The sequence below is a fragment of the Montipora capricornis genome, chromosome 5, assembly GCF_036669925.1.
Source record: "Montipora capricornis isolate CH-2021 chromosome 5, ASM3666992v2, whole genome shotgun sequence".
In the NCBI taxonomy this organism is placed as follows: domain Eukaryota; kingdom Metazoa; phylum Cnidaria; class Anthozoa; order Scleractinia; family Acroporidae; genus Montipora; species Montipora capricornis.
The window spans coordinates 13,120,960-13,135,068 of NC_090887.1; the positions used below are offsets into that span (position 1 = coordinate 13,120,960).

The 14,109-nt window shown below is 42.6% G+C and overlaps 1 protein-coding gene across 2 annotated transcripts in view; it reads right to left on the minus strand.

Annotated features, from left to right (window-relative positions):
* The window catches only part of LOC138049551 (uncharacterized), a 41,338-nt gene that overhangs the window by 12,190 nt on the left and 15,039 nt on the right, over positions 1-14,109 (minus strand). For both annotated transcript variants that reach the window (XM_068895870.1, XM_068895871.1), the window contains exons 7-8: positions 11,614-11,700; positions 8,340-8,403 (exon numbers count right to left, since the gene is read on the minus strand). In XM_068895870.1, coding sequence (XP_068751971.1) covers positions 8,340-8,403; positions 11,614-11,700 — 151 coding nt within the window. The remainder of the gene's footprint in view (positions 1-8,339; positions 8,404-11,613; positions 11,701-14,109) is intronic.

Sequence of the window (14,109 nt, forward strand, 5' to 3'; positions counted from 1 at the left end):
CTGAAAGTTTTCAAAGATAAGAGAAGAGTGCATACTTTGGCCAACCAGTGTTTGACTTCGTTTTTCAATCCAGATAATTATTGCTGAAAATTAAACAATCTTCACGCCAACAATTTGTTTCACTCGGAGTAATTCTCTCTTGTAGGGCTGGTCGCCCACGAAAACGAATTTCTTAGTGAAATCGAGGAATTAAAAAAATGTTTAAGAAAGTTCCACATGGTTGCAAGGAAACAAGACGGGTCATTTTACAACAAACTAACGCTCACCTCAATTAGAGCCACCATTTCATGTGGATCCTTTACCAACTGCACTTTCAATTTCCATTTCAAATGAACCTCAAAAACTTTGATCCAGGGGGGAGTATAAATACTCCAAGTCGCTTCATGCTACTGAAACCGGAGATAAGCGCCGGCCTGATGAGCCTTCTGGCTCGTAAGCAAAGACTTTTACCGTTGACAATGAACTACTGTCAGATTTATTTGACGAGTTAATTACTTCTTATCAGATTGTGCTTCGATTATGGCTTTTGCGGAAGATTTCGATCATTTATTCCTTCAAATGTGAAACATTGAACACAAACACGAGCAGAAACTTATGGTCGAAGCTCTCCTATCAGGCAAGTATGTTATGGCTGTGCTCCCAACTGGTTTCGGCAAGACCATTATGTCTACGGGTGACCGAAATCAAACGCCATCCGATCGTAGTAATCGTTCCTCGTTGCAGCATCACCAAAGATCAGATATCTATGGGTAGTTACCTTCGAGAAGAAAGGGAATTTGTTAAGGAAATGGCTTTAAACAAGTATTGAGACATTATTTCTGCAGAACAACCTCTGTCTTCTGACTTCAGACTTCATGACTGACGAGAATTTGTCCTGGATAGTTGTGGACGAACATCACACCGTCGAAACCACAAAAGACCCAAACACACAAATTTGAATGCTCAGTCAACTTAACGGTTTGTAGGGTTCATAATGAAAACATCAAATGCAGAAAAAAATCGGCTAATCCTAGTTTACTGCGAGGAAAATAAATTAAATAAACTTACTCTTACTTCACCTTTTGTCCTTGTGTCGATTTGACGCGTTCTGGGCTAGTTTTGAAATTTGCTCCTATCCTTCATTAAAAGAAGACAAGGCTGGAAACTCCGAACCTCTACAGCCACTGATCACACCGCGACCGAGGACGATTTAATCCCCAAAATCGGCTTGATTCGGCCTTTTGTCCACTCTCACGTGTAGATCGAAAACAAACGATATAGCATAAAGGCCCAGAGTTCCAAAACAATCTCCACATGCTTAGAGAACTAGCCTTTTTCACGAAGAACCCACCGCTTTCCCCGGCCGGTTTTAAATGGATTTTTTCCCTTGCTTTCAGCTGAGGACTGTTGTGTTAGGGTGAACTTTGGACTGTATAGAGCGTGCGCAATAGGAACTGGGGGAGAAGGAATAAAACATGTGAGTTGCTCATTGACTTAGTTTTGTCCTGTGTCTTAAAATTGGATAACGCTACATGGTGTAAGTGGGATCTTCACATTAGCTTTGAACCTTCGCTACGCTTCCATCGAACTGTGAATCAACCGTTGAGTTTGTTTGGAAAGCAAAAGAAAAGGACAAACAGGACAAAAACATGTCAACCACCGAGCACGAGGTTTCTCCCGGTGTGATTTCCTCACAGCAAATTCCACCGCTCGTAGCTCAAGCACTGGAAGCCGCACCAGAAATCCAACCGGTCGCAAACTTTCCGAAAGTTTGCAAGTCCCTCCACCGGAGAAATTTTCATTCAAGCCGGAGGACTAACCGAAATGGATTCATCGATTTGAACGCTTTCGCAAAGCCCGCGGCCTCGAAAAGCGAAGCGGCGAAAACCAAGTAAACACTTCAATTTATGCAATGAGCGATCAAGCTGATGACATTTTCCTTTCATTTGAGCTCACAACTGAAGAAGAAAATGATTACAATCAGGTAAAAGGCAAGTTTGAGAACCACTTCATTGAAAAAAGAAACGTAATCTTCGAGCGAGCAAAATTCCATTCCCGAATCCAGCAAGAGGGGGAATCTGTTGACATCTTCGTCACAGATTTGTATGGCCTTGCGAGGTACTGCAATTTTGGGGCGTTGAAAGACGAATTGATCCGAGACCGCATAGTGCTGGGACTACGAAACCGCGACCTCTCGGAAAGGTTACAACTCGATCCCAAGTTAACTTTAGAAAAAGCTACAAACCTGGCAAGACAACGCGAAACGGTAAAGCACCAACAAAGCATACTTGATGGTGGATTCAAATCGAAACCAGTGGAGGTTGACAGTATCGCTAAAGGAAGAATCAACAGAAAGGAGAAATTTTCTACCAAAAACTCTCCGGCAAAACCCAATTCAAGCCAACACTCAAGTTCAAATAACAAGCCTTCGAAATGTTCAAGATGCTTGGGAAGCCCACACCCAAAGAAAGTCCGTCCAGCCCGTCTTTCTAGGTGCATAAAATGTCAGAAGATAGGACACTGGGCTGACAGGCGTGCAAGAGTTCAGCAAATCCAAAATCTGGGACTGTTTTTGAAGTTGAGGTTGAAGAATCATTTTTCCTCGGTGAAATAGTAGAGTTCGACGAAGTGCAAAGCAATAGCAAGACACCGTGGACTGCCACGATTCGCTGAATGGAAAACCATTGCTATTCAAGCTGACGTAACAGTGATTCCATGTAATAAATTTCTCGAATTGAGCCAAGCACGGTTACAACTTACCACCAGGATTCTATTAGGCCCATGCGAAATACCGAATGAACTATAAGGGAGTGTTCAGAGCTCGTTTTACCAACGACCTTAAGTCCACTGAAGAAGATATTTACGTTGTGGAGGATCTGGCCCGACCACTCTTGGGCAGGAATGCAGCAGCCAACCTGAAACTCATCAGCAGGGTGTGTGAATTAACCAGTGATGACTACAAGGTACAAGTAATGCACGAATATCCAAGGCTGTTTACTGGTATGGGACAAATGGAAGAAGAGTACACCATCAAGCTCAAAGATGGATCAAAGCCATTCGCCTTGTCAGTGCCAAGGAAAGTACCAATGCCACAAGGATGGCACAAGGATGGCACAGTCGGTTAGTGCGCGGCCTTGGTGCAAGAGGTCCTGAGTTCGATTCCCGGATCTCACATCCTTGTTTCGACTTCTTTCCTCTCAGTGTAGCTTAAGTAGCTTTAAATACCCGTAAAATGGAGCACTGATGGAGAGGGGGGAGTAAAATGAGCGCACCGTCGACCTCAGGTTTGTCAGTTTAATTACTATTACGAGGGTTATCGACGTTAAATATGGTCGCCTTATGCTGAAACCAAGCGAGAAATTCAAAGGATGCTTGAAAGTGGCATCATCTCACACATTGAGCAACCAACAGAATGGTGCGCGCCAATGGTAGTGACCCCCAAGCCTAATGGTCAAGTAAGAGTGTGTGCTAAACGAGTATGTACAGCGCGAGAATCACCCGTTACCCTCAGTTGACGTCACCCTGGGAAAGCTTGCAGGAGCGAAGTACTTTACGAAACTGGATGCAAATTCTGGATTTTGGCAAATAAAGTTGTCAGAAAGTTCAAGGCCACTAACCACCTTCATTACACCTTAGGGTCGGTATTGCTTCAACGTTCTTCCCTATGGGATCAGCTCAGGTTCCGAGAAATTCCAAAAGTGCATGAGTAAGGAAGGAAGTTGAAAGGAGTTGAATGCAACATTGACGATGTCCTTTGTCATGGCCCTACCCAGGAGATACATGACAGAAGATTGAAAGCAGTTTTAGACCGCCTAGCAGCAACAGGCGTGACACTCAATGTCGACAAGTGCACTTTCAGTGCCCAAAAGATCAAGTTTCTTGAAAACGTTGTCAGTGCTAACGGAACTGAAGCAGATCCAGACAAAATCACAGCTTTGTTAACTTTCCAGCACAAAGTAACGTTCATGACGTGCGTATATTCCTCGGTATGGTGAACCATATGGGCAAGTTCGCAGAGCACTTAGCTGACAAGACAAAACCTCTTCGTGACCTGGTGCAAAAAGAGCGAAGCCAGTTGATCTGGGGACCGCCACAAGAGAACATTCCAAGAAATCAAGTCTAGCTTAACAAAAGCACCAGTCCTAGCATTATATGATTCCAATAGAGAAACGATGCTTTCTGCTCATGCATCATCCTTTGGACTGGGGGGGGGTCCTCCTTCAAAAGCAAGATGATGAAAACTGGAGACCAGTGGTATTCATATCCAGAGCACTCACCCCAGTGGAGTGTAGATATGCGCAAATCGAAAAAGAGGCCCTTGCCTTGACCTGGGCATGTGAGCGATGCAGTGACTACATCGTGGGTAAATCCATCAATGAAGAAACAGACCACAGGCCACTGGTGCCGCTCCTTACAAAGCGTGCACTAACGACGTCTCTCCTTGGATACAGCGCCTTCGGATGCGCCTCATGCGTTTCTACTTGAAAGAAGTCATCCATGTGCCTGGAAAGGAAATGTACGTGGCAGACGCACTCTCTAAAATCCAGACAACCAGTTCTGAGTGCGAGACCACAATAAAGGAACAAGAGATGAACATATATCTCGACTGCTATGTACTTAACTCACGCCCTGTGTCAGACATCAAGTTACTACAAATCAAGGAGGCTAAAGATGAAAACCCCATTTGTAAGGAGATTAATGATTATTGCCTTGGGGGCTGGCCGGACAAGTTCCATCTTCATGACGCACTGAAACGGTATTGGTCAGATAGAGGGGAGCTAAGTGTAGTTAAAGGAATACTGTTAAAATCATCTAGAATTGTTATCCCATCATCCCTGAGGTTAGAAGTCCTCGACAAGCAACACGAAGGACACCAAGGGATAACCAAATGCAGAGAGCGAGCTAAAAGTTCTGTTTGGTGGCCAGGTCTAACTCGTCAGATACAAAGTGTAAAATCTGTACAAGGCACCGAGTAATCAGGCCAGAAATCCTTCCCTGAGCGTCCGTGGCAAATGACCGCAACTGATCTCTTCGAACTCGATCACATCACTTACTTGATAGTGGTTGATTATTTCTATCGCTATGTAGAGGTAGGGGCAATGAATAAGACAACCAAATCGTCTGAAGTTATCAGAGCGCTCAAGGCGATCTTTGCACGACACGGCATTCCAGAGGAAGTCAGGAGTGATAACGGTCCACAGTATGCCTCAGCAGAATTTACCCAATTTGCGAAGGACTGGGGATTCAAACAGATAACAAGTAGTCCCCGTTTCCCACAGGCAAACGGCGAGGTTGAACGAGCAGTGAAGACTACCAAGTCTCTTCTGAAGAAAGAGAAAGACCCAACCAAGGGACTGTTAGCATACAGATCTATCCCACTTGCTTGTGGACACTCGCCAGCAGAGCTACTCATGGGACGGAAAATCAGAACCACTGTTCCAACTTTTCATAAACTTGGCCCCAAGTTGGCCTGACATCGACAAGTTGTGTCGAAAAGAAGCAGAGAGCAAGGACAAATTGAGGACCCACTTCAACTAGCGTCACAGACCTGTTCCGTTAGAGCCACTGCAACCCGGCAACCAGGTGTACATTAATGACGGGTACACCGCAGGAATAGTTACGGGAACAGTTGCCAGTGCAGCAGAAACACCAAGATCCTACACGGTTGAGACAGGTAGAGGCACAGTGAGACGAAATCGATCACACATCACACCAGTTCCTGGAGACAAGGCGGAAATGCCCAATACCAAGGAAGCTGTGTCTGTAGACAAGTCTCCTACTCCTGTGAAGTCCCTTCCGTCATCCTGTATATCCTCAAGGACAAAGAGACTGACCAAGCCTAGGTTCGCTTAAGATGAACGAGAGTTTAGGACTTGCATGATTCAGATATTGTTACATGTTTGTTTTAAATCTCAGTTAAGAACTAGTCGTTGTTTCTTATTTTTGTTTGCTGTCTCAGATAAGAACCTTATGTTGTTGGTGACCCTGAAAAGGGGAGACGTTGTGTTAGCGTGAACTTTGGACTGTAGAGAGCGTGCGCACTGAGGAACTGAGGGAGAAGGAATAAAACATGTCAGTTGTTGATTGACTTAGTTCCGTCCTGTCTTAAATTGGATAACGCTCCAAGGATGACTCGTTGAGTTCGATTCTTTCCAGCTTCGAAACACTGCAGAACAGCGTGGGGCAAGTAATATTTTTCTGTGGGAAAACTCTCAATATTAATATTTGCATGTTTACACGTATTTGAGCATGGCAATTGGCTATTCGAGACAGAGAGCTTAGACATCAAAAGCCCGTGGGGACGTGAGAAAGATCCAGATGGGCGAAGTTTGATATTGGATCCGTACCCCTAGAGAGAAGTGAAATCGTCACCAGGCCATTCTTCAGGCTGGAGAAAGCGGTGGGGTCTTCGTGAAAACTAACTTGTTCTCTAAGCATGTGGAGATTGTTTTGGGGCTCTGGGCCTTTATGCCACATCGTTTCGTATCGATATTCACGTGAAAGTGGACTAAAGGTCGAATCAAGCCCATTTTGGGGATTAAATCGTCCTCGGTCGCGGTGTGATCAGTGGCTGCAGAGGTTCGGAGTTTCCAGCCTTGTCTTCTTTTAATGAAGGATAGGAGCAAATTTCAAAACTAGCCCAGAACGCCTCAAATCGACACAAGGACAAAAGGTGAAGTAAGAGTAAGTTTATTTCTTTCCTCGCAGTAAACTAGGATTAGTCGATTTTTTTTTTGCATTTCATGTTTCCCACATAAACCCTACAAACCATTAAGTTGACTGAGCATTCAAATTTATGTGTTTGGGTCACCTGTGTCGAACCTTGCCAAAACACTGCAACATTCAAGTTAACATTTATTCTGCAAATCTGGCAAAAATCTGAGGCCTCTCTCTGTTTAGCTTTCCAACCCTTTCTTTTTACCGAGCTCCTTTGGAGTGTCGCTCATTAAATTCAAAGTAAATATAGCAGTTTTTCTGCGGTTTCCTTTCCGAATACTTGATTGAACTCGACATGCACATTTATAAATATTCCCACGCCGTTACTGAAGTTATTTTGCATGTTATTTACATTAGCAATAAGAAAGACGGAACCATCTGTCATATCACTTTCACTAATTAGATTAACAGATTTGATCATTCTGAACGCGTCGGTTGCCGCCCTTCTCTTCCCAAGCCTCCCTCGGTCATTTTATTTGTTTGCGTGACAAAACACGACTGCATCAGAAAAGAGGACCGCTCGACTGATTTATAAAGGGACTGCTCGCAGTCTAACTCGTGAAATAAAGTTAGCCGGCGGTAATGTAGATGCAGCAGCTGATGCAATTGGCACCGCACATGTACTATCTGAAATATCATCTGATTATACAGTGGAACCCGGTTAATACTGACCCCAAGGGGAAATGCCATCTTGTCCGTATTATCCAGGTGTCTGTATTAAGCGAGCTCTCAGAAAAAATGCCCCAAACACATGTTTTAACGACATAAAAGACTACAGCAGACATTTCCACTACAAAACGAACGTTGTTTGATTTCTGAACTTTAACTGTATACGGCAAGGCCATCAAAGAGGAAGAAGGCTACGAGCAATGTCTGCAGCAAAAAGCCAAGGAAGTTAAACTGTAATAGGAGGTAGAAAACTTTCTTAAAGGACCAAAGTACAAGGGTCAAACACCAGAAGAATAAAAACTGATCAAAATCAAACATGTCACGCTAATTTGCTTCTGTTTTGTTAGTAAAATATTCGTACTAAACCGCAGAAATACGCCATTATTTGAACAGAGTACAATGTGTAATAATATAATGTCTTGGATTAGCACATAATTGTGACAATGACAATGGACAGTGCGCACACAACCAGTGTCCGTAAAGCGAGGTTGATGATATGGGTGGTTTTCACGTGACGTCATTGCCGCCATGTTGGTGGACGAAAACAAAAGATCTCTCATTAGCTCCTCTTGTTCTAGGCTCGATTTCCGCTGCTCACGCGAATTCGGGTATCCTCCCCGAGAAGAGACTTCGGGAGATTTCGGGAGTGAGCGCTGGCTCATTTCCCGAAACAGCGGCTGGTAATAGAGCCTACTCTTGTTCGTCCACCAGCAATTGTACAATTCAGCATTGTTATCTTTGTTTCTAGAGATGGGTTGCAAACCACCTATATGAGGGTTGGTTACTTGGGACACAAAAAAATGCCCGTTGTCCGTATCAACCGGTGTACGTATAAAGCGTGTAAATTCTGGAGAAAATATATGATCTTTTCGTGTAGGCAAATGAAAGTGTCCGTATTAAGCAAGTGTTCGTAGAGCGGGGTTCCACTGTGTATGTTAACCTTACATGTTAAATTATTTTTGGTGAATACCAACCAGGGCTGTCAGCCTCCACACGGCAACCATTTCCCACCAACCCCGCGCACAGAGTACTCAATATCTGCAAACGAGAAAAACATAAACAACAAGAAATATATTAATTATTACACTACAATTACATTATTGTTATTGTTAATTCTCACAGGGGCTATGTCACGGCTTATGGTACTTTGCGAAACACAATGAGATGTAAAAAATGTTTTGCTTTATCATCTCCATAATGTGTGATATGTTCTCAGGGTGGATCATGTATCTTATAGGGCACCTCGATCGACATTCAACTGATGTATCAGTCGAAATGTCGGTCGAGACTCGATCGACATTCGACCGATATGTCGACCGAAAATCGACCGCTAGTCTACCGATAGACCATCGACCGTCAATCATAGAAAATCCATCGCTACATTACCGACATTTAACCGTCATTTATGGACGCTTGATTGACTTCCTGTCGTCAGGAAACCGATATATCGGCCGGAACTCGATCCACATATCGACTGATGTATCCGTCGATACGTCAGTACTCGATCGACACGCGACCAATCTGATGATGGGACGTCCGCTGGTCTACTGAGACCAGTGACCGTCAATCAATCCACCCATACATTACCAACAATTCACCTTCATATTTCAGACGCTTGATCGACATTCTGTCTTTAGTCGACCGATATATATCTGTAATCTGTCGGTTGACGTTCATTCATTTGATGAATGGTGAAGAGTACTAGTCTTTATCGGCCGACTCTCGCTCGACTATCGGCTGATACAAGACCGACATTCGGCCGATACTTGACTTCTAGGCTACCGATATGATCACGGTCTATACATCGGCTAACATCAATGGAAGCTCGACCTGTATATCGGTTGACTAACGGTGATAGTCGATCGAGGTGTCCTATAAGACAGGATTTACTGAAATAGAAAATATAGACTGCGGACTACGGACCGCGGGCTGCGGACTACGGACTGATTATAAAATACGGACTACGGTATAAAATGAGGACCAGTGTATCAAATGCAGGCTAAGGATTACAAACAGCATATGACCTGAAAATAATGCATAAAATTTAGTTAAACTGGGATTTGCCTTGTCAACATACCTTACAGTCAAAACAGCTGAAGTGTTCCTCCCATCAGTGAAAATTTTGAAACTGACCAAAAATTCGATTTTGTCGCTACAAAATTCCATTCTTAAAGTGAAAATGTCAATGCTCAAAGGGTGACTCGATTCAAAACTCAAATTTTTATTTTAAGTCTGGCTTCGCGTTACAAGCAGGAGCGTGAGAATTTGAAAAATATGCCTAATTTCCATACGAAGTCGCTATTTCAATAATGGGATATTTAAGCAAGAAACAAAAAGCAATGCCAATAATGAATTCATTGATGCGACCCTGGCGGGAGGCTTGAGCTGTTTTACATTTGACTGCATCTTAATTTGTCCCTTTATTTGTGCTCAGGCCCTGCTAAACAGTGATTCATAGAGAAAAGTCATTTCAAATTTTACCACATAATTTAGTCACAAAATACAAATAACAAGCGTTACTGAAAATTACTTATAATATATATTTCTGGGGCGGTACATTTCGCAGATTACACTCCATGAACTGCTCCGATCGAGACGTTCCATTCGTAGTTTTCGTAGTCGCACTAGAGCGGTGACGAAAGTAATTAGCGAATTGCTTTGGTTTATGATCACTTCATTCAGTGATTGGTTCAAAGTTCTCGCGCCATTTTTTTCAACCAACCAGAAGTGAAACCAAAACCAATCGTGGCTCGCGCGTGCACATTTTCCCGCGCTTTGTGTCGGCTACGCGTAATTACTCCGAGTTTTGATTGGTTTACCGGATTGTCTCCGTCCTTTTTGATTGGCCAAAGTAATTACTTCGGTTTTGGTTTTACGACACTCATTTGAAAACCGCTCTATTGAAAAATGTATGGTTGTTGATGAAAGAGAGAAGTGATCCTCGCTTGCACTTATCCGGACAATTTAAATTTTCACTTTAAGAATGGAATGTTGAAGCGAAAAAATAGAATTTTTGGTTTTCAAAATTTTCACTGATGGGAGAAATGCATTAGCTGTTTTTGACTGTGAGATACTTGGGCGAGGTAAATCATAATTAAATTTTATGCATTTATTTTACAGGTCATATGCTGTTTATAATCCTTAGTCGCATTTGATACCCAACTGCTCATTTTATACCGTAGTCCGTATTTTATACTCAGCTAGTCGTCCGCGTTTTATACCTTACAGTGTTTACGAGCCAAGTAGCCCATCAGAGCCAGAGCTTATCCCGGTTTCTGTGGCATGAAGCGACTAGGAGTATATTGACTCCCCCCTGGATGGGATGCCATTCCATCGCAGGGTTTACCCCCAGCATTTCGCTGGTACCCATTTACACACCTGGGTAGAGAGGCACCGTGGGAGTAAAGTGTTTTGCCCAAGAACACACACAATGTCCCCGGCCAGGCCCGGAACCCGGACCATTTGACCCGGAGTCAAGCACACTAACCATGAGGCCACCGTGCCTCCCGTTTTATACCTTAGGCCACATTTTATTCCTAGTCTGCGGTCCGTATTCCGCGGTCTAATTTTCTACTAACCGGAAGCGTTTCCTTTTGTCACGGAGAATTTGATTCATATGTGTTGGATAAGTTAAATTCAAGACTATATGGAGTTTAAATGTCATTTCCTAAAATTTTCCGACACTCCGAACAGATCAAATTCTTCTAGGTAATTAAAACATCTCTTTAGACAGTCTATACATTACAAGGAGGCTAGAAATGTCTCTCCAAGGCTTCTGGCTTAAGCCCCATTTACACGAGCAATTTTTCCTTGACAAGTCCACTTGACAAGTCCACTTGTCCACGTGGTAGTGTAAATGAAAAATATGGCAAGTTTTCCTTGACAAGTGCTGCAAATCAATAATATCCTTGTCACATTTTCCTTGTTGTCCATCTACACGAGCAAATTTCTGACTTGACAATTTTTCCTTGTCAAGAAAAAGCTAGCATGCCAGATTTTCCTTGACAAGGAAAATTTGTCCACTATTCCCCATCTACACCACGAGCAATTTTTCCTTGTCAAGGAAAACTTGTCAAGGAAAAATTGCTCGTGTAAATTGGGCTTTAATTTGCTCTTTGGATGCTCTTGATATCGGCCATCATGGAGATGATAAAGCCAACCATGTTTTACATCTCATTGCGTTTTGCAAAGTACCATAAGCACGTATGGATTCCTTTGAAATTCCAAGCAGGAAACTTTGGCTCAGACCTCTTTTAGTTTTTCAGAATTGTTCCTCTGAAGTAGCTCAAGGATTTCTCTTTCTCTACTTGCAAGATCTTTAGGTGTCTCTCCATGCTATAATAATAATGCAACACAATAGTCAGTTTCACTAACACTCTTTCTTTCAGGCTTTGTTTAATTAACAGTGATTTCACCACAAGGCCGCTTGCCGGCTGGGTTTGGAGGGCTAAGTGGGGTTGACAGGGCACTCTTTAGCATACAAAAAGAATATGACGTTGCACACGTATTCGAAAACCTCCGTTTTCGCTGTCTACACTAGAACGATAGACCTCCGTTTTCGAAAGTGTCCACTTTCAAAAGCATTTTCGAAAACCTCCGTTTTCAATCGTTTTAGTGTGGACGGTCTTATATAAACGGAGGTTTTTCAGAAACACGTTAGTGTGGACGGGGCCGTAATGAGATGCAAAGAGTGGGAAAGTCAACCAGGGGCCTCACCTTACTTTAACTTGCAAAGCCCTCTCTTGTTAAATAACTACCATCCTACAATAAAATTCACTGCTGATATTTCTGACAAAGAAATCATCTTCCTCGATACATGCATCTACAAAGGAACACGATTTGAAAAGGAATCTATCCTTGACACGCATACTTTTTTCAAGCCTAGACATTCCAGTACACGCATTTTAAATCCTGTCACCCACCCGGAGTCAAAAAAGGCTTCGTGAAAGGTGAAGGCCTGAGATTACTAAGAACTAACTCTTCACAGGAGACTTTCGTAGAAAACATAAGAAAATTCAAACTACGCCTTCGAGCGAGAGGCTACCCAAACAACCTTATACATAAAACACTCTCGGAAGTCACATTCTCTGACAGAAAGAAAGCTCTCCAAGAAAACACAAGAGTACGCAAAGAAATATTGCCTTTTGTAACGCAATACAACCCATCTGTGCCTAACCTAAAACAAATTCTAATGAAAAAATGGCATCTTATAGAATTACAACCTAAACTTAAAGAAATGTTCAGGGAACCTCCAATCATTTCTTATAAAAGAGGAAGTTCATTGAGAGATATACTGGTCAAAGCCAAACTGTAGTAACACTACATGTAGAGAAGCAATTACATTCATGCGACACGTTTGCGGGATCTGTGAATGGCCTGTCACCATTTAATTACCCCCGGCGTTGTCAATCAATGGTTTCCGATCGATTGATTGCAATCAATACAATCAATAATAATCAATAACAATCCATTGATTGTTATTGATTGGTGCAACCAATCGATAAAAATCGATACTCACACTCAGACTCTTAATTGCTATTGATTACCATTGATTTTTATAGAAAATCATTGATTAATAATTCATTATGCAACTTTCTGGCACGTGTTAGCGTGGGCGTGCTTCATTGGTCCCGGCCATATTTACACGTCCAGGGTGATTGGGTAATTTGATTGCGCACTTTTATCCTTGCACTTCAACCGGGATTCCCACGGATTCACACACTTGTTACGGAGTTTGCTTGTTCCAGAGATGGCGAAGCAAGTTGAATTGTCAGTGCACTGTGTAGTCAAGGGCTATCACGAATGCCCTTTTGAAGTGAATGTCGGAGAAATATTCTACGCATTCAAGAAGAGAGGAGAACGTGGGAATGCGTTCAGAGTTACGAATGATCGGGGGTAGCTCGGCCATCTTCAAATCGAGCTTGTTGGTCCTCTTTGGCCCTTACGCAAACAGATTACTGTGTAAGTTTAAAAATGCCACAATACAAAACAAGGGAAAACAATTTAATCGAAATGTGTCATGTCAATAACTAGTACAAAGAAGGGCAAAAGAACAAGAAAGACAAGAAGCAAAAAAGGGCGCACGAGAGAATTTATCAAAAGAGCTCCGTAAGGAAATTTTGACAGAGCATGGAATCACATTCAAACTCATCAACAAAGTTATAGACTTAAGAATACAACTGCAACGACAGGCAAACGAAACAACTGCAATGGAAATTGACGGTCCGGCTGAAACAGCAGATGAAACAATTGCAGTAACACATATTGATTAGCCAATTTGTGATTTCGCCTTTTCCCCAGTATTTAATCAGGTTTTTCATAAACCGTCTGAGACAAAGCAGAAATCTGCCTACAAGAAACGAACACATTCGGCGAAGTCAAGGATTATCCCCTGTGTATTGTATTTCTTTGACGAGCGATACGAAAAAAAGATCATTATCATGTTACACATTGTTTTTCTTCTTGCGCTGTTTTCGGTTTTCTTAGATGCATCTATGATTCATTGTATTATGGTGTTGTTGCATTCTCTAATATACCAAGCAAGTGTTTTGAGCGTTGTAGAGTGCCTTCTTTATGCTATTCTGGAAGCGCATTACATTTTCCTTTTAACAATTATTCTGCTATCTTCCCTTTCGTTTGCACGGGTGAATGTTCAAGATGTATGTTCTTGGCCTGCATGCGTATATTCAGGCAGCATGACAGTGAGCGCAGACAAAAACATTTTCCTCAACTAATTAACAAGCT